This window comes from Kogia breviceps, chromosome 15 (genome assembly GCF_026419965.1).
Source record: "Kogia breviceps isolate mKogBre1 chromosome 15, mKogBre1 haplotype 1, whole genome shotgun sequence".
NCBI classification, from domain to species: domain Eukaryota; kingdom Metazoa; phylum Chordata; class Mammalia; order Artiodactyla; family Physeteridae; genus Kogia; species Kogia breviceps.
This window is the reverse complement of record NC_081324.1, coordinates 7,064,632-7,088,621: the sequence shown is the minus strand read 5'-3', so window position 1 is coordinate 7,088,621 and position 23,990 is coordinate 7,064,632. Positions and strand designations below refer to the sequence as shown.

The window sequence follows — 23,990 nt, the reverse complement described above, 5'->3', positions numbered from 1 at the left end:
ACAAAGCACCTTATAAATTAAAAAAAAAGGAAGAAAGGCAGGCAAGTGTACATAAATTTCAGGTATTTCAGATAATCAAGACAACCTTCTATTTGATGCAAGCATTTAGAAATGTGTTTAAAATCATTAGTACCACACTGGAATCATCTGAATGGATCAACATTCTTCAAACTGCCTTGTCCTTAAGCAAAATTTCAGGGTAATCAAGCATTACTAATCATATGGGATCTGTTCTCTTTTTCTACTACTACTGATAAACATTTTAAAACTTTTGAACTTCCGGTTCTATCAAAAAAGGTAGGAAAGAGGTTGAAAATTCATCTAAAAGGATATTCAGTGCACTTATTTGAGCAAGACAGACACTAGTTCTGCAAAAGATGGCACTTTAAATAAAAGATCACAGTTGTTATGGTCGTAACCTTATATTTCACATCCATTCTTATCCTTCCACTACGTAAATTCAAAATTTTTCAGAAATTCAAAATGCAGCACTTATGCGTTCTTTGGAAGTACCATTGTTTCCAAAGTGGAGAGAGAACTTGGATCTCGATCTTGACTGGACATCCGAGATGGAGCCCTCCAAAACTTGAATGAGTCATCTAAACCTGTGACAACAAGAAAACTGTCAACATGAATAGTCTTCCGGGCACCGTAACGATTAAAAGAAAGAATACAGCTTACATGAAACCAATCCAGAACTAAAGAAGTGTGAAAGAAGTGTGCCTAATTTTTATTTTTCTTAATTAATTTATATACACAGCATGTCTCACAAAAAAATTTAAAACAATTAGTTGACTGCACTTTAGCTTAATCTAACACGATTTAGCAAGAGCACCAGCTCCCAAACTTCAAAGTGCAGAAGAATCATAAAGGGCTTGTTAAAGTGGTTTCCTGAGTCCCATTCCCAGAGATTCCATTCCCCAAGTCAAGGTCGGGGGTGGCGTAAATCTGCATTTCTAACAAGCTGGAAGCAGATGTCAGTGCTGCTGGTTCAAGGGCCATGCTTCCAGTAACACAGATACAGAGAAATCCAAACAATTAAAGCAGTCACTTTCCTCACAGGGACATTTGTTTAGAATGTTCAAAAACTTCATCAAATGTCATTCTCCTCTTAATGCCTCCAAGAAGTGAGCAGAAAAGTGAACTAGATATTTACATTTAAGTATTTCAGGGTAAGGGAACTTCATGTTTGCAGTTTACTCTTAAATGGCTCAGAAAAAATATATACATATGTATATATGCATATAAGTAAATATATTTCACTTATACGCACATACATACACACGGTGTAGGAGGGCAAATACAGTAAAATGTTAACATTTGGGAATTCTTTGTTCTATTCTTGTACCTTTTCTGTGGGAAATTATGTCAAGATTTTTTAACATTACTGTAAAATTTGTTTAATTTTTATTATTTTCTATTTATATCTTAAAATTATTTTTATTCTTACTATTAAATTATCATTTATTATTATGAGACATAATTATCATTTATATGCACTAAGATCTTATACTTAGAAAATCCAAGAGAATCTACAAACAAGTAGAAATTAAAAGATTTCAGCATATATTTTGATAAATGAGTAACATTCCAAAAAACAAATAGCTTTTTGATATATTAGCAAAACAAATTAGAAAATTTAGTAGGAAAGGTCTCATTCTTGATTGCCTGGGAAGAACCTTCCAAAAATTTCAGACATTAATAGAGGAAAAAACTATAAAACTTTACTGAAGGCCATGAAATAACTTATGAAACATTAGTAAGATGTCAAAAACGGTTTCCATGAAGAATTTATAACATAGAAAAATGCTTAGGCAATGTTTAGTGAAAGGAGGAAATACAAAGATGTACATAAGATATGAACACAATTATGTAAAACAAACAAAAGCTATACAGAGAAAGAAGACTGGAAGAAAATACACTGTAAGGTAACAAAGGCAACCTCTGGGTAGTGGGACAAGAGATGAATGTTTTCCTGTGTACTTTTCATTATTTTTCAAATATTTTGTAACAAAACAAACATATAGGTTTTTAACAGTTTAAGAAATGTTACATTTCATTAAAAATAGAAATATAATATTCTTACCATTTAAATCATTGCCTTCAGAAGTTCCATTAAGAGCAGAACAATTCGAATCAAACGTATACCGTCCCAGGTAACAATGTTTTACCATCTGATTCAAATGTTCATAAAAATGGCAGTGGTACAAAAGAGCCTGAAGGGCAGGTTTTCCTATGAGAGACAGGCCAGAGTCCTCATCATGGACACAGGGGCCCTGTAGGAAAAGAGGGGGAGAGAGACAGTGATTTATCACTTAATTTCTTCAAAAAGACCCACGTCTCCCCCATTCCCCTCAACAAAACAAATGGGTCCCAGATGCGACCATTCTCCTTTCACCTGCCTCTTTCCACAGGAACACCAGCCTGACCCAGGCAGAGGATTTCACAGGACTCAAGGTATCTGCTGCCTAAAAATCCACTGAAGGCACAAGGCTGATCTAGTCTCTCTCTTGAGGGGCCACTTAGCTTAACGTGGTTCTACGAAATGGCACAGCTTTAACCAAGTAATTATATACTTGAGCCACAAATAGAGCAAAAGCAGTATTTTGCAACCCACACAGAACAATGAAATGAGTTGTATTAAAATATCTGAAATAATGTGGTCCAAATAATTATGTTTAAAATTATGTTTTGTACCTATCAATAAACTAGACAGAATGAAAAGGCTCACTGATATCCACAGTAAAATCTGTTTGCCACTTTACTTCCCACTGAATTAACCCTTCTTCCAAGGGAATTCCTTGCATACATGCATGTGTGTACACACACACACACACACACACACACACCTTCCAGTAGGAGGCTGAAAAGGATCTGCCATTGCAAAATTTTAATCTCTTTGCACTTTTTTTCAAATAATTTTTTGCACTGCCACTCACTACTTTTCCTGGAATATCCAAAAGGCAAAAATCAAGCAATCCGTTAAAAGTCTGCAAAGCATCGGTTTAAAGTATGCATATAATCACATCATTAGTTTATAAATATTTCTCTCTTTTGGAAAATGATAATCAATATAGTTAAGACTATTCAAACAGACCATAACAGAGAGAAAAATAGAAGATAGAAAATCGAAATCTAAGTGCCAACAGGAAAGGTCTGGTCAAAGCCTATTCAAAGTTTACCGTTAACTGAAATTTGCACACGCGTCCCTTCTCTCATGCCTCCTGATCACCAAGGAAAGATGGATATTAAAACTTACTATCCAGGAAGATAAAGTAACAGTTAAACGTATACAGTTTAACTGTATAAAGTTAAAGATATAATTACATTAAGAAGATTATTTCCATTAACCCTACTCTTTAAGAATATTATTAAAATTAAATGTCTTACTTCAATATTAAACACTTTTTATTGTTATGAATTTGTTATTGTTGTGTTCTAATAAACCTACCCAACACTGTGAGCTTCACTCACAGTGAAGAGCAATTTACTTGTCCAAGAAGAAATAAGGCTCTTTAACGAGCAGTCACAGACGCTGGTCACCACGTTCGTTAACTTTCAATCCGGAGCTTGAGAAGCAGCAGGCGAAACAGACAGGAATACATGAACAGGGTCACGTGGCTCCCATTTGTGAACCAGGTACACATTTCAGGCAATGTGGCCCTTTCGTGCATTATTTTATTTAAATATCTTTATTTAAATATCTAGGACGAAGTAATTCATCCAAAGCCACAGAGCCAATCCTAACATTCAAAATGTTCTCTTAAGTAACTTATAGCATTCAAAAATGTAAAAAGCACACATGAGATCTGCAATAGTTGCTTAACATCACAAATTACAGCCCTCATTATATTGATTCCAGGAAGGATCAACAACCAAGAGGAGAATTAAAAATAATTCAGCAAAGGTTACTAGCTTAATTACAGCTGTGTAACAAATCCCAATAAATCAATAAAATAAAATTATTAAACAAAGTACCACAAACACTATTTTTAAATTTATTTCATAATAATACTAAGAATAATTTTCAAATATTTTATTATACATATTATATAAAATTATTCAAAATTTTTTCTTGTGCAAAATTGTGTCTATATAATTGTTTCCTGGATGAGTTAACAGCCACAGTCCAAATTAACAAAGGTTTAGCCAAAAATAGATGAAGGAATGTAAACTGTATAAATGCTGAAAACAAGTTCCTCAAGAGTTCTTAAATCTGCAGTTTCTTTATTCGGTAAAGGCCCACTGAGGCTGATGGTTTCACCATGTGCTAGGAGAAGTGTTACAAACGCACTGTCTTCTAAAATCCATCTTTTCTTTAGTTATAAATATTTTCAAAGTGAGATATTACACATGTAAATATGATGTAGAACCATAGTAGTTGTTCTATAAATATGTATAATTATCATGGTATATAATTGACATAATATTCACCCGTTAATATATTTTAAAAATTCATTTTTTTCTCTAGTTCTTACTAATATAAAAAGAAAAAAGATTTAGAAAATAAAGATAACAAAAGAAGTCATAAAAGACATAAATGTAAATCCACCTAGTAAAGTTTAGAACCTGATTTTTTTTCTTCGCCTATAAGTCACAGTGAAAATTATTTGGCCTACCAAGATTGAAAAAGTTAAACTAATTCTGATATGAACAAAAAAATTAATATCCCAGAATTTAAAAACCAGGAGATGGAAAAGATAAGGAGCAGAAAATTAATTCAAGAGGCCTAATATAAGACTCCTATAATTTCTGGAAAAATAAAGAAAAAGGAAAAGTCATTTTTAAAATAAATAAATATGAAAAAAAATTGTCAGAGCCAAAAGAAATAGAACATCTATGTCTCCAAATTAAGGAGCTTAATAAATATCAAGCAAGAGAAATGAAAAGACAGAGAATCATAAAATTCTAGAACATTAAAGACAAAGTGAAGATAGTAAAAGAAAAAGTCATCCATAAGAGGTAAAAAGAATCAGATGGAAAAATTCTGGAGAGTGCCTGCATGCTCTCCCTGTTTCGTTTTGCCTCGTTGCAGCCGAGAAAGCAACATGGGTCACCAGCAGCTCTACAGGAGCCATCCAAGAAAATTCGGCCAGGGTTCTCACTCTTGCTGCGTTTGCTTAAACCGGCATGGTCTGATCCAGAAATATGGCCTCAATATGTGCCGCCAGTGTTTCCGCCAGTACGTGAAGGACATGGGCTTCATTAAGTTGAACTAAGTGTGAACTTCTTGAATGGGTCATCAAGCATATCTACTTTCCTCAGAAACAAAACTAACTCTCTGTATATAAATAAAAATGTTAAAACTTAAAAAAAAAAAAAAAAAAGAATCAGATGGGTATCCAACTTCTCATCCGTAGCACAAGATGTTAGAAGACAGTGGAGCAAAATTCTTATGAGGAATGATTTCAGCCTAATACCTAGTAGCCCAAACTATCAATCCAGTGCACTTTAAATACATTTTCAAACAAACAAGAACTCAGAAGTTTGTCACTAATGCATTTGTTTTTAGGTAGGAATACAATTATTTTGAGGATGATTACTAGGAAAGGGGATTCTAACTGAAGAGAAAGGATGATTAAGAGCTTAGAAAAACTTGAGCTATGATACGGACTCACAATGCAAGAAAAAAAATTAACAGAAACTCCAAGGGCAAAAAAAAATCACCCAACGCCCAAATCAGGTTTTTAAATCACACACACACACACACACACACACACACACACACACACACACACACACACACACACACATATAAATACCAGGAAAGTTTTCCTCTGAGTGCCAGAGCGGTCATAGCCCTGAAAGCATAGATAAGGAAGTGTAACCACAGCCCAACAAATAATGGCTCTGTAGCAAATTACTAGTTTTCACTTTTTAGAATCAACTTATAGATATAAGGAGGCAATAGACGAGAATCTAACCGTAATCAGCCTTCAAAAAGTAAGAGTAGAGATGAAACTGGCAAAAGATTGGCAGTAGAAATGGGGGACGAGATACCGATAGAAGGAACAACTTAGCCGCATCTTACCTTCTAAATGGGGGCGGGCAAGAGATATGACCCATAGGTAAGGAGACCAGAAACAGCAGGGGTGACCAGGGGAGAAACTAAGACCAGTAACAGAACTATATTGGCAGGACATTGGTTAAGTGAGCTAAATCCTATGTACTGACACAGTAAAGGAACAAACATACTGTATTACTGCAAACACACTATTTAGAGACAGGAAGGCAACTAACTACCTGAAGAATTAAAATCAGTAGGAGGTAAAGCTGTCTCTGTGAATGAAGAGAGTAAAGAATTTCATTATAAGCTCTATTACCTTTTTTAACCATATATATTCATTACTTGAAAAAAATAATTTCTTCTAAAAATTCAAACATTTCACTCGAAATATTTTTAAACCTCTCAAACAAAACCAGATGATCTGGAATGTGTACATATCACGAAACCATTAGTTATTTTTTATGTGATTTGTTTTCGCTAAGCCTTTCGCCTGAATCCCCAAGCTCCACGCGCCAGAGCTTCCTAGTAGCAATGGCGCATTGTCAACAGAGCTTGAATCACAGCAGCGAATCCAAGTCCAGCAAGAGCGCAAAAGATGGTGCAGCTCGGGCTTTCCCCACATGACTAACATACAAGGGCCAGGACAATGAAGCCTTTCACGCACGTACTAGGCTTCGCTCCACAGATTCATCAGTAATTGATGGGGCTGCCTTCTGGTAAAGTGGGGAAATCAGCACAGGCTAATTGCTCTGCCTCAGGGCATCTATATCCGTACCAGCCTTGCCCTCAGGGGAGTGCTCGGGCTGCCGGATCATCTGCCAAATTGCCAGGGAGGGCTGAGAAGGACAGTATGCAAAGAAAGAAAACTCTTCAAATCACCAGGAGCCATAACAAATACATGTGCAAAGGAAACGTCAATTATGTCAGAGAATACTCCGATTAATTTGAAAATATTGTTCTCAAGGATGCAGTAAGCTACAATATTACATTTAAAACATTTTACTCCTAGTGTCACAGTACTAACATACCCATTAGCTATGATTCAAAAGGAACTAGAAGCAAAACAAAATTACATGTAAGAAGAATGGAGAATATTTTCAAGAAGAAAAAGGAATTATTTGGATACATAACAAATTTTTAAATGCTATAATGTAATGCAGAGATTGAAAAAAATGACCCTAATTACATAAGAAATCCCTAACTACATATAAATTATGAATATAGTTAAAATGATATTGTTTCTCTGACACCAAGTACTTAGCATTTTGTGAAATCGATACTCATAATGATCCATGATGAACACATTAGAAGATGAAAAATATGCAATGATAATTATCACACCAAATATGAAAACGATACACACTACAGCTATAAATGAGTCAGCCATCTCTCTACAACACTTACAAACACATATGCAGACAGTCTACCTATGTCCATGGAGAGTGTATAGAAGCAATGACCCCTCCCTTAGAGCAAGGAGCATATCTAGAACTCATTTACATATACATTCTCCATTGAAAGAAATCAGGGCTCTTTGAGCAAATATCTGATTCCATGGTGGCACTGGGAAACTTGAGAGCATCTTGCTATGCCAGAAAGTAAACAAGGACTCAAGGGTTGATAAAGACATGTTAAAAGGATATAGGAGTCTTCCTGAAGGAAGTCCTCCTAGCCAAATCTGAAACAATTTGAACATCTAAATAAATAATGATAGAAAGAGATCATAATCCATGAAACATACTAAGAATCCTTGAGTCCATACTGGTGTAAATAAATAAGTGAATAAATAAATAAGAAAGGAAGGCTCTTCCTTACAGTAAAATGTAATTAATGTGGCAAAAATAATGGAATTAGAAAATCATCATTTGGCAACCATTCTGTAATAACTGCTTCAGACAAGAATCACAAATGGAAGTTAAAACTAATAAAAGTTGATGAGAAATAAGATATTTTACAGTCTCAAAGCACCGCCTGGCAAAAGGAAAAATTTTAAGTCCACAATGGAGAAAACAGACCAACTCTACCTTAACCAAGTAAGCAAGGTTAATATCACCAGCAATGGGACAAAGAGACAGCCTACCTGCTGATATAATACAATGAGAAGCACAGAGCACTTCCGTGGCTTTTCTGCCAAAAATGCATAACCTGACTCAAACCATGAGGGAACAGACAAACCTAATTAAAGAATATGACAAAAACTAAATAGGCTATGCTCTTCAAAAATGCCAAGGTTACAAATGTTAAAGATTTAGGAACTATTTTAGATGAAAGAAACTAAATAGACATGACAGCTATATGCAACATGTATTCCTAAATTGGATCCTAGATCCTGACTGTTTTTTTTGTTTTGTTTTCTATGAAGGACAGTAGTGGGACAATTGGAAAAATCTGAATACGTTCCACATTTTGATAATTATTATAGTGATTCTGTAAGAGAATGTCCTTGTTTATAGGAAACTCACAATTAACTATTTAGGGAAAATAGAAGTGTATGTCTGCAACTCTCAAATAGTTCAGAAAAACGATACTAGGTAGAGCTAAAGCAAATATGGTAAAATTATAACATTTGGGGAATCTGGGTGAAGGGGATATAAAAACTGCTATACTGTTTCTGCAATTTGCCTTTAAGTCTAATTTTTTTTCAAAATAAAATTTAAAAAAATAAAATAAAATATATGTGTCAACTCCTCTCACAAACATGGAAAGGAACGAAAGCATTAACAAGTATATTTACACCACAAACTGACATCTCATTATATTACTTAAGTGCATGAAATTACCTGTACATTGAAAACTGTGACACCATTTTCAAGGGAAAGAACAACGTTAATATTGTAAATAGTACACATAAGCTACCATGATCGTATATAAAACATTGTAGTAACGTTCTCTTGGTAGAACACTGTCTTCCCCCCACAGGCCATAAGCCCCAGAGCATTAAGTCAGGTCATCTGTGAATCCCCAACATTTAAATACTCAACAAACATTTAGAGAAATGAACTGAAACAAACTACACAGATAATCCCTATGTAACAGATTTCTTGTTATAATCAACTCTAAGATTCCATTCTGGTTGTTAAAGTTGCAGGGATATGGATTTGCGACATCAGTTCCCAAACTAAACCCAGCGACAGAATCTTCCACATCCAGGAGTACTAAATCCAAGTCAGACTCTAGGAAACCAGTTTACAAGACACTGCACAGCTGGGAACACAGCACAGCTGAGGGTCCCTTGGACACTAATTCTGTTTTCCCTCCCTAAGACAGGAACGCAGCCTTGAACAAAGAAAGACCAGTATTATAAACGCTGCTATTAAAAAACAGAATAGAAAAGATCTGTGATGCACCGAGGACCGATGCACCAGGAACTGGGCCCTATTAGGGCTGCTGGGCGCCCGGGGAAGCTGTGCTGAGAGGCTCTTTATCTGTTCCTACCCTTGTGATCACCCACCCCCAGTACGCTTCTGTATCCATGGAAAGCCAAATGGGAATTACGATACAAAAATTAAGACTTGATTTTCAACTTTATTTACTTAGCAACATCAAAAAGACTAACGGGATAAATGGAATGATTTGCACATTTCTACGCATTAGCAAAGACGGATGAAGGGCCATTCTCTGCGGATGGGGCTGGGAGAAACATTTTTTTAATATTAAAAACATTTCAACATCATTAATCATTAGAGAAATGCAAATCAAAACTACAATGAGGTATCATCTCACACCAGTTAGAATGGGCATCATCAGAAAATCTATAAACAACAAAAGCTGGAGACGGTGTGGAGGAAAGGGAACCCTCTTGCACTGTTGGTGGAATGTAAATTGATACAGCCACTATGCAGAACAGTATGGAGTTTTCTTAAAAAACTAAAAATAGAATTACCATATGACCCAGCAACCCCACTACTGGGCATATACCCAGAGAAAACCATAATTCAAAAAGACACATGCACCCCAATGTTCATTGCAGCTCTATTTACAATAGCCAAGACATGGAAGCAACCTAAGTGTCCATCAACAGATGAATGGATAAAGAAGATGTGGCACATATATACAATGGAATATTACTCAGCCATAAAAAGAAATGAAACTGAGTTATTTGTAGTGAGTTGGATGGACCTGGAGTCTGTCATACAGAGTGAAGTAAGTCAGAAGGAGAAAAACAAATACCGTATGCTAACACATATATATGGAATCTAAGAAAAAAAATGTCATGAAGAGACTAGGGGTAGGACAGGAATAAAACACAGACCTACTAGAGCATGGACTTGAGGATATGGGGAGGGGGAAGGGTAAGCTGTGACAAAGTGAGAGAGTGGCAAGGACATATATACAGTACCAAACGTAAGGTGGATAGCTAGTGGGAAGCAGCCACATGGCACAGGGAGATCAGCTCGGTGCTTTGTGACCACCTAGAGGGGTGGGATAGGGAGGGTGGGAGGGAGGGAGATGCAAGAGGGAGGAGATATGGGAATATATGTATATGTATAACTGATTCACTTTGTTTTAAAGCAGAAACTAACACACCACTGTAAAGCAATTATACTCCAATAAAGATGTTAAAAAAAAAAACAAAAAAAACCCACATGGTCCTGAAATACACATTCCACTTAGGAAGATTAAGTTAAATAGTAAGAAATATGCAAGGCAGTAAAGGTAATATATGAGAAGAACCTAATCTTTCAGAGAAGAGTAAGATTAAGATGGATTGTAGCAGTTGGTGAAAGTATTTTTAAAAAAATACTTTTTTAAAATTAAAAAAAGTTTTATTGTACAACACATGGAATATAGCCAATATTTTATAAGAACTATAAATGTAATATAAGCTCTAAAAACTGTGAATTACTATGTTGTACACCTGAAACTTATATTGTATATCAACTATACCTCAACTTAAAAAAAGGAAAAAAAGTTTGCAAATGAAGTAAACGTTAACCAAAAGCCCCTTGAAAACACTGCTAAATTTTGGTAGCCTTATAAATAGACTAAGAAAAAGAAAAATGATAAGGTAAATCTTAAAACTTAAGGAAGAACTAAAGTTTTATAAAATTTATAACGTTAATAAAATAAATATTCCTTTCAAACCCCCCCAAAACGTTTTAAGTGACTTATGCCTTACCTTGTTCCAGAAAAGATTTAAGCCCTATTACAAGGAAAGGTAAATTATAACATGAAAAGTACACCAGAAATGAAAGAAAAACAAAGGTATGTAAACAGTGGAACCAGTTAAAAGTATCTACCTCATTTGATAAGAGAGCACTAAACTTTACTTAACAACAAAAGGAAACCTGGCCAGTTACATACCTCATAATTTATTTATGCAAATGATTCCCACTCAGAAGTACAATTTCACTAGTAACATGAAAGAGAAATCTAGACTGGCTGCGGGGGAAATAACTGGGACAGAGGTAATAACCTTTAAGCAAACACTGCAGAACACCCAGTGGAACAAGAGTATAAAGGGCATCAACCCAGACTTCAGGCACCAAAACAAAGTGCAGTAAAAGCAGTTCTCCTGGTAAAATACTATTAATCAAATATCTACCTCAACCAAAATAAAATATTTACAAAGCTTCAATATACTCGTGCTACTTCCTGCTATATCCTCCCAAACACTGCAAAACGTACACCAAGGCAAGTATTGAATAAGATTATTACTCATCGTTCTACCGAAGACAGTTTTCATTTTAAATTACTGAAAAAGTAGCACCTTCTTTCTGGCTGTAGTAAACTGCCAAGGGTCACAACTTCCTGGAGGTTATAAAACTCCATTATCTATATTTGAAGACTATCTTCCTCCCTTAGTAGAGCAGCTGTTTCCACTTGGGATTTAAAGTACCATTAAACTTTTTAAAAATTGGGGGACATATACTAGATTACCAACTATTTTATACTACCAAGTGAGGACACTTAAAAAACAACAACCAAAAACAAATTTAAAAAAGAGAGGAAGAAAATGTGAGTTTATTAAAAATACACAAATAAAAAGACTGATTTTTCTAATTTTGCTTAAGACTAGTAGAAGTTTCATCATCAAGTACTATTTTGGATTAGAGTAGCTCTCAAATATTTTTGATTATGGCCAACATAGGTAAAGCAAAAGACTCTAAAAGTGTACTTAAACCAGTGTTTTCAAATTTTTTAGTAGAAAATTCATTCTGTGATGAAAAACTGGAAAATAACAAAATCAAAAAGCTGCACTAGGGCTTCCCCGGTGGCGCAGTGGTTGAGAGTCTGCCTGCCGTTGCAGGGGACGCGGGTTCGCGCCCCGGTCCGGGAAGATCCCACGTGCCGCGGAGCGGCTGGGCCCGTGAGCCGTGGCCGCTGAGCCTGCGCGTCCGGAGCCTGTGCTCCGCGACGGGAGAGACCACGACAGAGAGAGGCCCGCGTACCGCAGAAAACAACAACAACAACAAAAAACAAGCTGCACTAAGCATGTCACGACTAGCAAAAAGGAGCTGTATACTATTTAACTTCACTAGAAAAAAATGTGAACTTCTACACATGGTTCTATATTATAATGTCCCAAGAGCTTTAACAGAACCCAGAAAACTTATTATTCTTTCCTTTATATTTATTTCAATAATTAAAAAAAACTCACTGGCAGTACATCACAAAGGTTATAGTATACAAGTGTCACTACTTTAACAATGGGAGTAGAGATCACTTGCATTTGAGCCAAAAACAACATTTTTAAATGTAGTTACTGGATAACAGGCATCAAGACCACTGCACTGTTACTATAAATATTAATCCTGTGTATTCGTTTCTAATTTGTCTCCTATGGTTTTATCACAACACAGACTGTGAGTAAGAACCATCATCAGAAGGCATGTGAAATTAAAGGAGCCAGTGGACAAGCAGCCTGGGATTTTCAGTAACTGGCAGCATCAAACTGCGTCTGCAAAGTGTGGAAAAGTGACGCTTCCAAGAGTTAAATGAGATCCAGGCCTTAACAACCAGCAGGATTCAGGCTCTAGGTGACTGCCCCCAAAGCTGCCCTCACTACAGCTCAACTAGATTCAGTAACTCCTCCAAAGATATATTCTAAGGAAAACTTAAAAAGAAACCTTAGATCTTATCTACGATCCTGGGGGATGAGATGCAACAGTGTGGTAAATATGCACATATAGGATGAGGACATATGGATAAAGACTAGGGTAGAAAGAAAGCATGTCTCATCTGCCCCAGGTGAGCACTTTTCTATCCTACAATCACCTAAAAAGCAGTAGGCTATAAAAAAAAGTGAGGTAAAACTATCTACTGACTTGTCATTCAGAACATGATACAAAAAACTAATCTAATAGAAAGCAAAGAAAGATAAATTATGACTCAGTGTACTAACCCAGAAAAGACAAAAAGACTTTAACGTCAATGCATATTTAACTACAAACAAATTTGTTTATTATTATTAAATTAGAGAGACAATACGGTGAGTGCGAAAGAGAAACTGCCTGGACTGAAAGCAAAAGGGTGTGATTTAGGGCCAGCTACTTAAACCCACTGTGCTAAATTTTCTTAATCTAAAAAATGAGGATAATAATGGTTCATAACTCAAACCATTACAGAAGCTGATATTTGTTATGTTTCTAGAAGAGTGCCTAGTACATAGTAAACATGTCAGTGATTATTATTTCTGTTTAAAATTATTTTTAACACCACAGAGAAGAATTTGTAAATCTGATCAAGCATAAAAAAAAAGTCTACATTCTCTTTCAAGAGGTCCTGTTGGCTTGTATAAAGTTTCATCAGTAAGGAAATATATACATATATAAATATATATACATGCTGCAACTTTATCATCAATTAATCTCAAATATCTACTAGGTTGATAATTGTTTAAAGTTACCTACCTGCCAAGTATAATCCTTTATGATTACTGAAGGCATTGGAATTACAAGGAGATTTTGAAAAATAAATGCAGCCTGAAATTAAAGGAAACAAATGTCAATACTGCCACCTTGTTGTCATGTCTGAAATAACCAATACAGTGTGATTTAATAACAAAAAAGCATATCCCTGGTCAGCTGCACACGCTGAGAGGTCATTATGAGAACTCCCCACCGCCCTTCCTGTCAGGTGATGACATAGTCGTGGGGGAAACTTCACCAGGAAAGATATTTTTTCCTATTTCAGAATTTTGTCTTTCCAAAAAATGATCTGTAAACCATAAACTGTTCTGGTAGCATTTAAGAAATCTACTTCATGCTTCTATTATCCTCCTATAGATCATACACACACCTTTCTCCCCATCTCTTTCTTCCTCTCTCATACAAGTTCCTCCCAATAAAAAACTGCTAACTAGAAATACAAACCACAAATGTCCACCTTAACCTCCTAGGTCCTGAAGATGGTCAAATTAAATAATCATACTAATTATGAACACTGATTATCTATTTAGTGAAAGATTGTAATGGGAGAATAACTAGAGTAACAGAGGATCCAAAGGGAGTGAAATTTTCAACCAGCTTAACTGGAAGCCAGTAGACAGTCTTTAAAGTTGGTAAATCAAGAGGAAGCTACAAGTGTAAGCATTATTATTAAAAAAATAATATTAATAAAAAAACTACAGCCTTTGGATTTTGGAACTGGAAACTGGCTAATGGTGGGCCCAGGAGCTGCTGTTTTCTTCACCAGTCTGTAAGCATTATTTGATTACTGTTCTTAAAATGGACCGCATCAATCATCACTTTGATAAAAGCAGCAGTAGAGAAAATAAGAAACTATTTAGAAAGAATTAAAATAGCATTTACTTTTCCCCTTACATGTTATATAGTAAATACTACAGAGTATTTTGACAGCCCCTTATCTTAAGTAAAGTTTTATAAACCTAAATACTGAGATCATATAAAAGTAATTTTGGGGCTTCCCTGGTGGCACAGTGGTTGAGAGTCCGCCTGCCGATGCAGGGGACGAGGGTTCGTGCCCCGGTCCGGGAATATCCCACGTGCCGCAGAGCAGCTGGGCCCGTGAGCCATGGCCACTGAGCCTGTGTGTCTGGAGCCTGTGCTCCGCAATGGGAGAGGCCACAGCAGTGAGAGGCCCGCGTACCGCAAAAAAAAAAAAAAAAAAAAAAAAAGGTAATTTCTTTCCCTCTGAACTACTTTTCAATGTGTAATAAAATGGAAGAGTACATTTTAAATGCACTGAATTCTGCTTTGATCTTTCAGAGTAAAGGACTCCTGTTCTGACTGTGAATCGATACCATTTTGTTCTCTATAACCATTTCATTTCAGTTTTTCGCAGGTCAAAGAGACAATGGTCAGTGGTGAGTCCACGGTGTTGAACAGGGAGTACGGTTTGTAAGAACTACCACCACAGGTCTCTGAGGGAAAACAAGCGGGGCTAAACAGACAGGCCTACCTCCCGGCGTACCATGCTACACTCCGACTGGTCCAGAAGAATGTTCACCACCGTTCCCCAGAGCCCACCAGAAATGTTTTGACAACTGTTCGCTAAGGCCACACAGCCAGTTTCAAGGGTAGTCAGGGCTGATCCTAATCCCAGTGAACTGAACCTCACCTGTTCAAATTAGAGAAAACGTTGTGAAACCAAAGAACTCAATTTCACATGAATTCTTAATTTTTCTGGTACATAAAATATCACATTTTTATGACACTGTCTTGACAATCCTAAATAATAAGATACTTAAAGAATACTGTCCTATAAGTTTATGAGTGAATAAAAATCCTATTCCATGATTTAAGAACGTAATAATATAGGTAATAAAAACTAAATAAAAGCAAATATCACAAAAAGTCAAAACCAGCTATAAATAAGACTAAAAATTATAGTTCAAAAGTCTTTTTCTAAGGAAAGCATAGGGTGCTTACATATCTTTCATGAACATGATTCTTGTATATTTCTCATTTTTAAGAGGATACTATTATTTTGTTCCACCTTCCTTAATTTTTCCATGTTTCTTTCAAACAAATGGTTTTAACTTCTTTGAAACTTCTTTTCAAACAGAAGTAATTGAATTATCTTTTTATAAGATACTTAGTATTTTCCCCAAAATTATTTTAAAAGAAAAATGTTTCAAAAGAGATTGACATGGTGTAATGTTTGCCACAGTACCCCCACTGCTCAAGCTACATATTGGGTGAACTTCTGAATTTTGATTTCAAAATAGAGTTTCACTGATAACCACAGGGTAACAAAAAGCAGTGCAGTCATAAGGCAGTCAAGCAACAAGTCCAAGTTCAATGTGGCTCAAAAATGTATCTCGAGGGCTTCCCTGGTGGCACAGTGGTTGAGAGTCCGCCTGCCGACGCAGGGGACACGGGTTCGCGCCCCGGTCCGGGAAGATCCCACATGCTGCAGAACAGCTGGGCCCGTGAGCCATGGCCGCTGAGCCTGCGTGTCCGGAGCCTGTGCTCCGCAACGGGAGAGGCCACAACGGTGAGAGGCCAGCGTACCGCAAAAAAAAAAAACTGTATCTCTAGCTGTTAACAGTACTATATTGTATACACAAAAATTTGCTAAGAGGGTAGATCTTATGGTAAGTGTTCTAATCACAAAAACAAGCAGTAAGAGGACAGAAGAAACTTCTGTAGGTGAAGGATATGTTTATGGCATTGAATCTGGTGATGTATATTTCAGGGGTGTATACTTACCTCCAAATTCATGAAGTTGTACACATTAAATAGGTACAGCTTTTTGTATGTCAATCATACCTCAATAAAGTGGTTTAAAAAAAAATCAAATCAGTAGACAAATGGCTAAAACTGGAAAATCCATTAATATAAAACGCTGCACTATAATGATACTATTCTATTAAATGACACTCAAAAGTCACTTGGCCGCTATCCTTGTAAACTGTTTAAAAATGGCTGGACTTCTCCAATAATATTTTGTTGTTCTTTATAAAACTGATAGATTCTATAATACTTCCTTTCTTACTATTTTTATTCTGTACTCTGAATTTGACTGAATAGGGGGTGCCATGAACTGAATTATGTACCCCCAAAATTCATATGTTGAAGCCCTAACTCCTAATGTATTTGAGGAGAGGGCTTTTAGGAGATAATTAAGGTTAAATGAGACCATGAGGATTGGGTCCTAATCTGATAGGACTGGTGGCCTTATAAGAAGAGGAGGAGAGAAAGGGTCACATGAGCAATGAAAAGGGAACCATCTGAAAGCCAGAAAGAGTCCTCACCAAACCTGACCATGTGGGTGGGCACCTTGATCTTCAACTTCCAGCCTCCAGACGTGTAAGAAAATAAATTTCTTTGTTCAAGCTACCTAGTCTATGGTGTTTTATTATGAAGCCCAAACTGACCAAGACAGGGGGTAAATAGAGCTTAAGGTATAGCACTAAAATAACCTCATTTTGGAAAATATGAACAAGTATATGCATACATGTTTTGTTTCATTTGTTCTTTACACATAATGGACTCGATTTTCCTTCACACTGACCTCTGGGTCTCGGTCAACCCACAACGGAATCAACCAAGCCAATCCCTGTTGAGTGGTAGCATGTTCTTCACTGTGACTACCCAAAGGCAAGAACCAAAGTGACATCCACTCCTAGAATGAAAAAAAGGGAACAGAAACACATCAGGTACATTTCTAAGGATAAAACAGAGTTTAAAATAACTGAATTTTAAAAAAATCAAAACAAAGTAAAAATATGCTTAGGACTTGGCTTTAATTAATTATTTAGCCAACTCAAGGCAAACAACAATCTCAGCTCCTCCTTAAAAAGTTATACATAACAATTTTTCTTCAGAACAGCTATTTTCCCCATGATTTAGATAAAATGTAGTTATCTAGTGCATGCAGATTTCAATCAAAATAAATTTAAAATAAAATTCAGATTTGTGTAATATACAGATTCTAAGAAACATCTTTGTCAAAAATCATTTTTGTCTCCTAAAAAGACAAGTCAAAAGACATTTCCCTAGAGTAAACATATAGGCTTGAAACGTGTTAGACACAGCACATTCCCTTTCTAGCAACTGTGGGAAGACAGGCAGCTTTGAAAGTTCTCACCGAGCTCTGGGCCTGGGCCATCATCTCATGGGATAAGTGAAGCAAGCAGAGAACCGTGCTCTTTGTGACACCTTTTCCCATGAAGGACATAGCATTTCCTCCACGCTCCACATAAAAAGAAGTAATGACCTGAAAAACAAATGCAAACAATTTTGTGGCCGCTTTACTCTTAGTGGCTAAATATATACCTTTCTACTGACTTGTCTGAATTGAATCCTAACCACATAAAGTATATTATAATATTCTTAGTTTATACATTTAAAAGTGGTTAAGGTAAATTTTACAATATGTGTTATTTCACCACAATTAAAACAAACATTCTTAGTTTAAATTGTTTTCCTTTGGAATTTGTACAAAGAATGTGTAGTATCCTCCTAGAAGATTTTGTGATTTAAAATATGCTCGTAACATTCTTCAAATGTTATAGTATCCTTTAAGTAAAAGAGTTTATTTTATAAATACCCTGTTGAAAAGTATACTTAGAAATTGCTAGCTCTATAAAACTCTTACTAACTACCAGAGTTAGGCTAAGTTTTCTAGAATTATGGTTTGAATGTAAATGGACATTTACATTTCTAAGCGATCTTAGATTTCTACTCCATATTTAAGCAAATATTTATTACTTAAATCATTGCCTGTCAACTTTTTCTCTCCCACATACCTGAGGGCTTTAACACATTTCCATCAGTAACAACAAAAGAAATGTTTCTTATCTGAGGCTACTATGCCCTTATCTGAGAAGCCGAATCAGAAGGAACATGGGAAGTTAGGAGACAGCAGTTTGAGAAAAAGTCCTTCCACCTGATTTAGAAAATCCTTTAAAGTATGTGACAAACTCTTCTGGAAAATTTCTGTGTAAATCATATATTGTCCCACATATAGGGGTTCAATAAATATTTGTTGACACTGAACAACAAGCATCATTATAGCTTTCAAATCAAAATTAAAAATTTTAAGTGACAAAAGATCACTGTATAATTCACAAAGTTTTAATTAAAAAAAAGAATGCTAACTATATTTAGGTGCCAATACATGATGAAGGAGAAACTTGGGAATCAAAGCAATCAAAACCACATGTTATCTAATACAGCAGAAAGTATTTCAATTCATCCACCCAAGGACTCAATGCTTTTATTCAGCACAGTAAGCCATTCTGTCTTGTAACAGAGACTACTCTTTAGTTTGGATTCTTCTTAGCTCATGCAGCAAAGAAGATTAGTTTAAAAAAAATGGCATAAATATAAATCACATTAGGCACAGCTTATTTAACAAAAGCAATTTATTCATAAGATAACTTGGGGATTTTGACTTAAATTAGAATTTTCATAAACCAAATAACTGTATAGTATGTCTGAAAATGAAACAAGTTTGGCCAGGGGTTAACAACTACAGGTGACTGCTACAGGAGCCCTGCTCTACTAGTCTTTCTGCCTATGTATATGTTTAAGGTTTTTATAATTAAAAGTTTAAAACTTTAAGGGACTATTTTAGAAGAGATCTAAATGATCAAGTCTTTATTATCTTCCTATATGTCACTGGAGAGAGCTATATTGTCATGGTTTAGGTTCTAGCTTAAAAGGGATAAGTCAAGAATGTTGATATTATCTCCTTTCAACTTACAGTCAGATCCCTGGAATTATACCTCATATATAATTTTTAAGGCTTTAATTATCATAGTTTATTCACCTATCATAATGAATCATGCTTAGTCTAAAAGTCTCATTTGCCAACCACAAAAGGCAAATACTGCATTCAAATATCACTGTGCAGAAACAAAATATCTAATAATGAATTACAACTCCCATCTGAAAAGGAATCAGCTTTAATTACTGAGAAACTATGAAGCAAATCATCTGGACCAACAATGGCTTGCTTCAATGTCCAGTTACATAAGCATTACTTTATTCTCTAAAAGATCAATTTAGCCAGTAGTAAAGTAACCTGTTTAGCTAGCTAAGTAAGCAGAAGGCCCTAAGTAAGATTTAATAGGACTCTGACACAATTTCTAACAAAAGTGACAGATTTTTTTCATATTATTTTCCTGTCATTTAATGTAAAGACATAAAGATTTTCTTTCCAAGACGCTATATGAAGCATAACATGTACTCCTCTGTTTATACCAAATAAAGATTTGTTAGTCAGGTTTTCGTAACAGTGAAACATTATAAAACAAGCATCACACTTTATATCTATTCCTTAGCTAATAAACTGTGTTGATTTTTATTACCTCAAAGACAACTGAGCTTAAAATGACAGTATTGTCTTTTTTCCCCCACTTCTTACTGAGAACTAAGACTTTTTGTTCTCCAATAACATAGAAAGCTCATTTTAATTTCAGGTATTTGAAACACAGGTGTGATCTGAAGTCTCTCCTGTTACACAATTTTACAAACAAAAGTACTTCTGAGAGTTTCTAAATATAAACAGTGTAACACTTCTTCAATTACTGCTATAGTAGGTCCTCACATATCCCTGATCTGAAACAGATAAAAATCACTTAATAGAGGAGATGTGTTCTAAAAGGTTTATAAATGGAGTATTTATAAATCACATTAGAAATAATGCTATAAATTAGGTATTTGTAGACTGAATTATATTAAATGCATTGGAGGAGCTGACTTCCTAAAAAACATTATGGTAAGTTTTTAGCTAATATATCTATTCTAAAAAATTCATATAATTTCTGATCATGGACACCTTGAAGCATGAGATAATTAATTTACTGACAGTTTGCTCTTTTTCAGTATTTACAAGTATTCAAGATAAAATTATTTCATTAAAGTGACTACACTAAAATTCATATTAAAGTTTATAGTACAGCTGAGAGTATTTAGAATGTTGAAATATTTGAAAAAAAAGATGTATGGCTTCTCTGGTGGCGCAGTGGTTGAGAGTCCGCCTGCCGATGCAGGGGACGCGGGTTCGTGCCCCAGTCCGGGAAGATCACACATGCCGCAGAGCGGCTGGGCCCGTGAGCCATGGCCGCTGAGCCTGCGCGTCTGGAGCCTGTGCTCCTCAACGGGAGAGACCACAACAGTGAGAGGCCCACGTACCGCAAAAAAACAAAAAGAAAACAAGATGTACTTTTGGAAACAAATCCTAGATAATGTCATCTGAAGCATGATTTACAGCTGAATATATAAACATCACCTGAAGTATGATTCAATATTGAAAATACAAAAATTAAACACATCATTTACATTCATTTACATCACATTTCCAAAGTTATTCAAACTTTATTCTAATTTAAAAATCACAGGTAAGATACAACTAAATTATTCACTATCTGTCCACTATATACAAATCACTGTCCTAGGCCAGTGGGGAGCTGGGGGCGGTGGAAACGGTCCACAGATGATTAGCACAAGCTCACAGTCTAACAGGTCAAAGCATAAGGCAAAATAAAAATACAATGTATTAAGTGCCATAATAGTGGCATATATAAACTGCTTGAGGTACATAACCTGTAGAAGAGATCAGTCAGTCAAGTAATACTTACTGGGTCACTAGGTGTGAAAGAATAAGAAAAGGCTTACTAAAGGAAGGCAAATGAACAAGCGAGATCTTCAACTTTGTGTAGAGATTGCCACCCAAAGAGAAAAGAAGCTGTATGAAAGAAACAGACTTTTTAAGCATGCTTTTTTATTTAATGAGAAGAGCCACATATAACTGAAACTTCAAGAGATGTGGGGAAAATTTTAAACAGAGAAGACTCAAAATGCAAGATTATAACGAGCCTTATGTACTTGAAAAAGGAGATTGGGAGTGAAAGGTTTCTGTTTTGAAGGATGATCTGGTGGTGGGTAGAGAGCAGTGGCAAGTAGGAACGTGCAGCACCAAAAGGAACAGGAAGTTACAGACACGATTTGGTCAAAACATTCCATGTCTAGAATGCCCATCACTTCTGATCAGTTTATTCATCTTCCAAACCTCTCTCTACACTGCTTCCTACAGGAGCCTTGCTTGAATTCCTAACAGTTAAAGATGCCAACCTCTATAACTGAACCTTTCAAGGCAAGCAATGCTGGCAGACTTGGTCACTAAGCAAACAGTGAGCCACTTATAGATCTAGACAGTTTATTACTTACATAAAAATCATAAGCAAGAGTAGGCAAAGGTGCCAGCTCTCAGTGGCCCTTTTACAGGGTGACACTGAAACAAAGGGGCCAGATGACAGCAATGCAATGGCAGCGCACTCTTGCTGAGGAGCTCAGGCCAAGCTGCGGCTGAGCCATCTATAGCCTGCTGCTGTACCCCAAGGGAGCGAGGTAGAAAGCCGGCGAGTGCGTCAGAACCCAGGGGGCAATAAAAACAGGCCCATGACACACTTCTTAAGAGAGTGTAGTGAATGAGCAATGGCCTTGTAGCAGTTCCTAACAGGCTTCTCATGTTCCAAAAGGATCACAGGAAGTTCTGCCAGAGCTTAGATCAGCCGCACCTAAGCCCGGCCTATGTGGCCCCTGTGCAAACACGCAAAGCTGCCAGGGCACCGTGGCAAAGCTGTTCTCCTACAGAAACCTATCACTGCTCTATTCACTGCATCATTCTTAAAATATACTGGACTAAATGATGATGAAAACAAGGCATAAAGTTAAGGCCAGGATTGGAAGGTGATTAGAGCTAAAAATATATTTTTGAGAAAATTTTTTTAAAAAATCAGTGAAATAAGGCTCTACCTTACTTTAAAAGGTAGAAAAAAACCATAAATTAAACCAAAATAAGAAGGAAATAAATACAGGCAGAAATTAATAAAAGAGGGAAAAAAACATTAAAAGGGGATCAACAAAGCCAAAGATTCATTCTCTGGAAAGACTAATAAAACATACAAACCACTAGTAAGGCCAATTGACAAAACCGAGAGAAGGAAAAATCAATGTCTGGAATGAAATAGGACCTCACTACAGATCTGACAGATATTTTTTTAAAAAGATGATGTAATGAACAATTTTAGGGCAATGAATTTGAAAATTCAGATTAAATTCAGTAAAACATAGCTTACTAAGATTGACACACAAAAAATAGGAAATCTGGGCTTCCCTGGGGCACAGCAGTTGAGAGTCTGCCTGCGAATGCAGGTGACACGGGTTTGTACCCTGGTCTGGGAAGATCCCACATGCCACGGAGCAGCTAGGCCCGTGAGCCGTGGCCGCTGAGCCTATGTGTCTGGAGCCTGTGCTCCGCAATGGGAGAGGCCAAAACAATGAGGCCCGCGTACCAAAAAAAAAAAAAAAGGAAATCTGAGCAATTCTAGATCTACTTTAAAAATTCAATTCATCTATAATCTTCCCAAAAAGAAAACTCCAGTCCCAGATTGCTATACTGTCAACTTAACATTTAAGGAAGAAGTAACACCAATTCAAACCAACTATTCCAAAGAAGAAAAAAGAGAAAGTTACATAAAGAAAAAGAGAAAATTATATAAGGATGGACTTATTTTGATATTAAAAAACTGACAAAAGTTTTATGAGAAAGAAGATATAGTAATTCTAGAAACTTTTTTTGCCAATGAAAATAGGTAGAATAATTCTAAAAACATTAACAAACTAAATCTGTTTATATATTAAAAAATAATACATCACAAACTAGTTGAAATTTTTCCAGAAATGTAAGGTTGTTTACTATTTTTAAATCAACCAATGTAATCCATCATCTTATGGAATACAAGAAAAAACCACATATGATTATCTTAAAAGATACAGAAAAAGCAATACACACTTATGATTAAAAAAAAATTCTTAGCAAAGTAAGACTAAAAGAAAATGTCCTTAACCTGACTTTTCTTTAAGTAATTGAAAAAAGACTACCATAAATAGCTTACTAAAAGATAAAACATTAAAGGCCTTTCCTTTGAGTTTGGAAACAAGGACTGCTGGGTACACTATTAACATATAAAAACTGAATATATTTCCATACATCAGCAATAGTTAGAAAATAAAATTTCACAGAAGATATAATATACTCATTTTCAACACAAGTGTACAGTGGC

General features: G+C 35.8%; 2 protein-coding genes across 6 annotated transcripts in view; one reads left to right on the top strand and one right to left on the bottom strand.

Moving 5' to 3' along the window:
* RTTN (rotatin) overlaps positions 1 to 23,990 on the bottom strand; it is a 140,369-nt gene that overhangs the window by 50,254 nt on the left and 66,125 nt on the right. For 4 of the 5 annotated variants that reach the window (XM_059041409.2, XM_059041413.2, XM_059041415.2 and 1 more), the window contains 6 exons: positions 18,005 to 18,133; positions 17,429 to 17,539; positions 15,371 to 15,529; positions 13,861 to 13,932; positions 2,087 to 2,276; positions 514 to 605 (listed from right to left, as the gene is read on the bottom strand). In XM_059041409.2, the coding sequence (XP_058897392.1) occupies positions 514 to 605; positions 2,087 to 2,276; positions 13,861 to 13,932; positions 15,371 to 15,529; positions 17,429 to 17,539; positions 18,005 to 18,133 (753 nt within the window). The remainder of the gene's footprint in view (positions 1 to 513; positions 606 to 2,086; positions 2,277 to 13,860; positions 13,933 to 15,370; positions 15,530 to 17,428; positions 17,540 to 18,004; positions 18,134 to 23,990) is intronic. The other variant, XM_059041414.2, reaches the window with a different exon arrangement.
* On the top strand, positions 5,049 to 5,256 carry LOC131742955 (small ribosomal subunit protein uS14-like). Its single transcript, XM_059041422.2, has one exon. The coding sequence runs from the start codon at positions 5,049 to 5,051 to the stop codon at positions 5,217 to 5,219; it is 171 nt and encodes a 56-aa protein (XP_058897405.1). The 3' UTR covers positions 5,220 to 5,256.

What these genes read in the sequence shown, in the direction of transcription:
- LOC131742955 (XM_059041422.2), top strand. Translation starts at nt 5,049, where the DNA reads ATGGGTCACCAGCAGCTCTACAGGAGCCATCCAAGAAAATTCGGCCAG.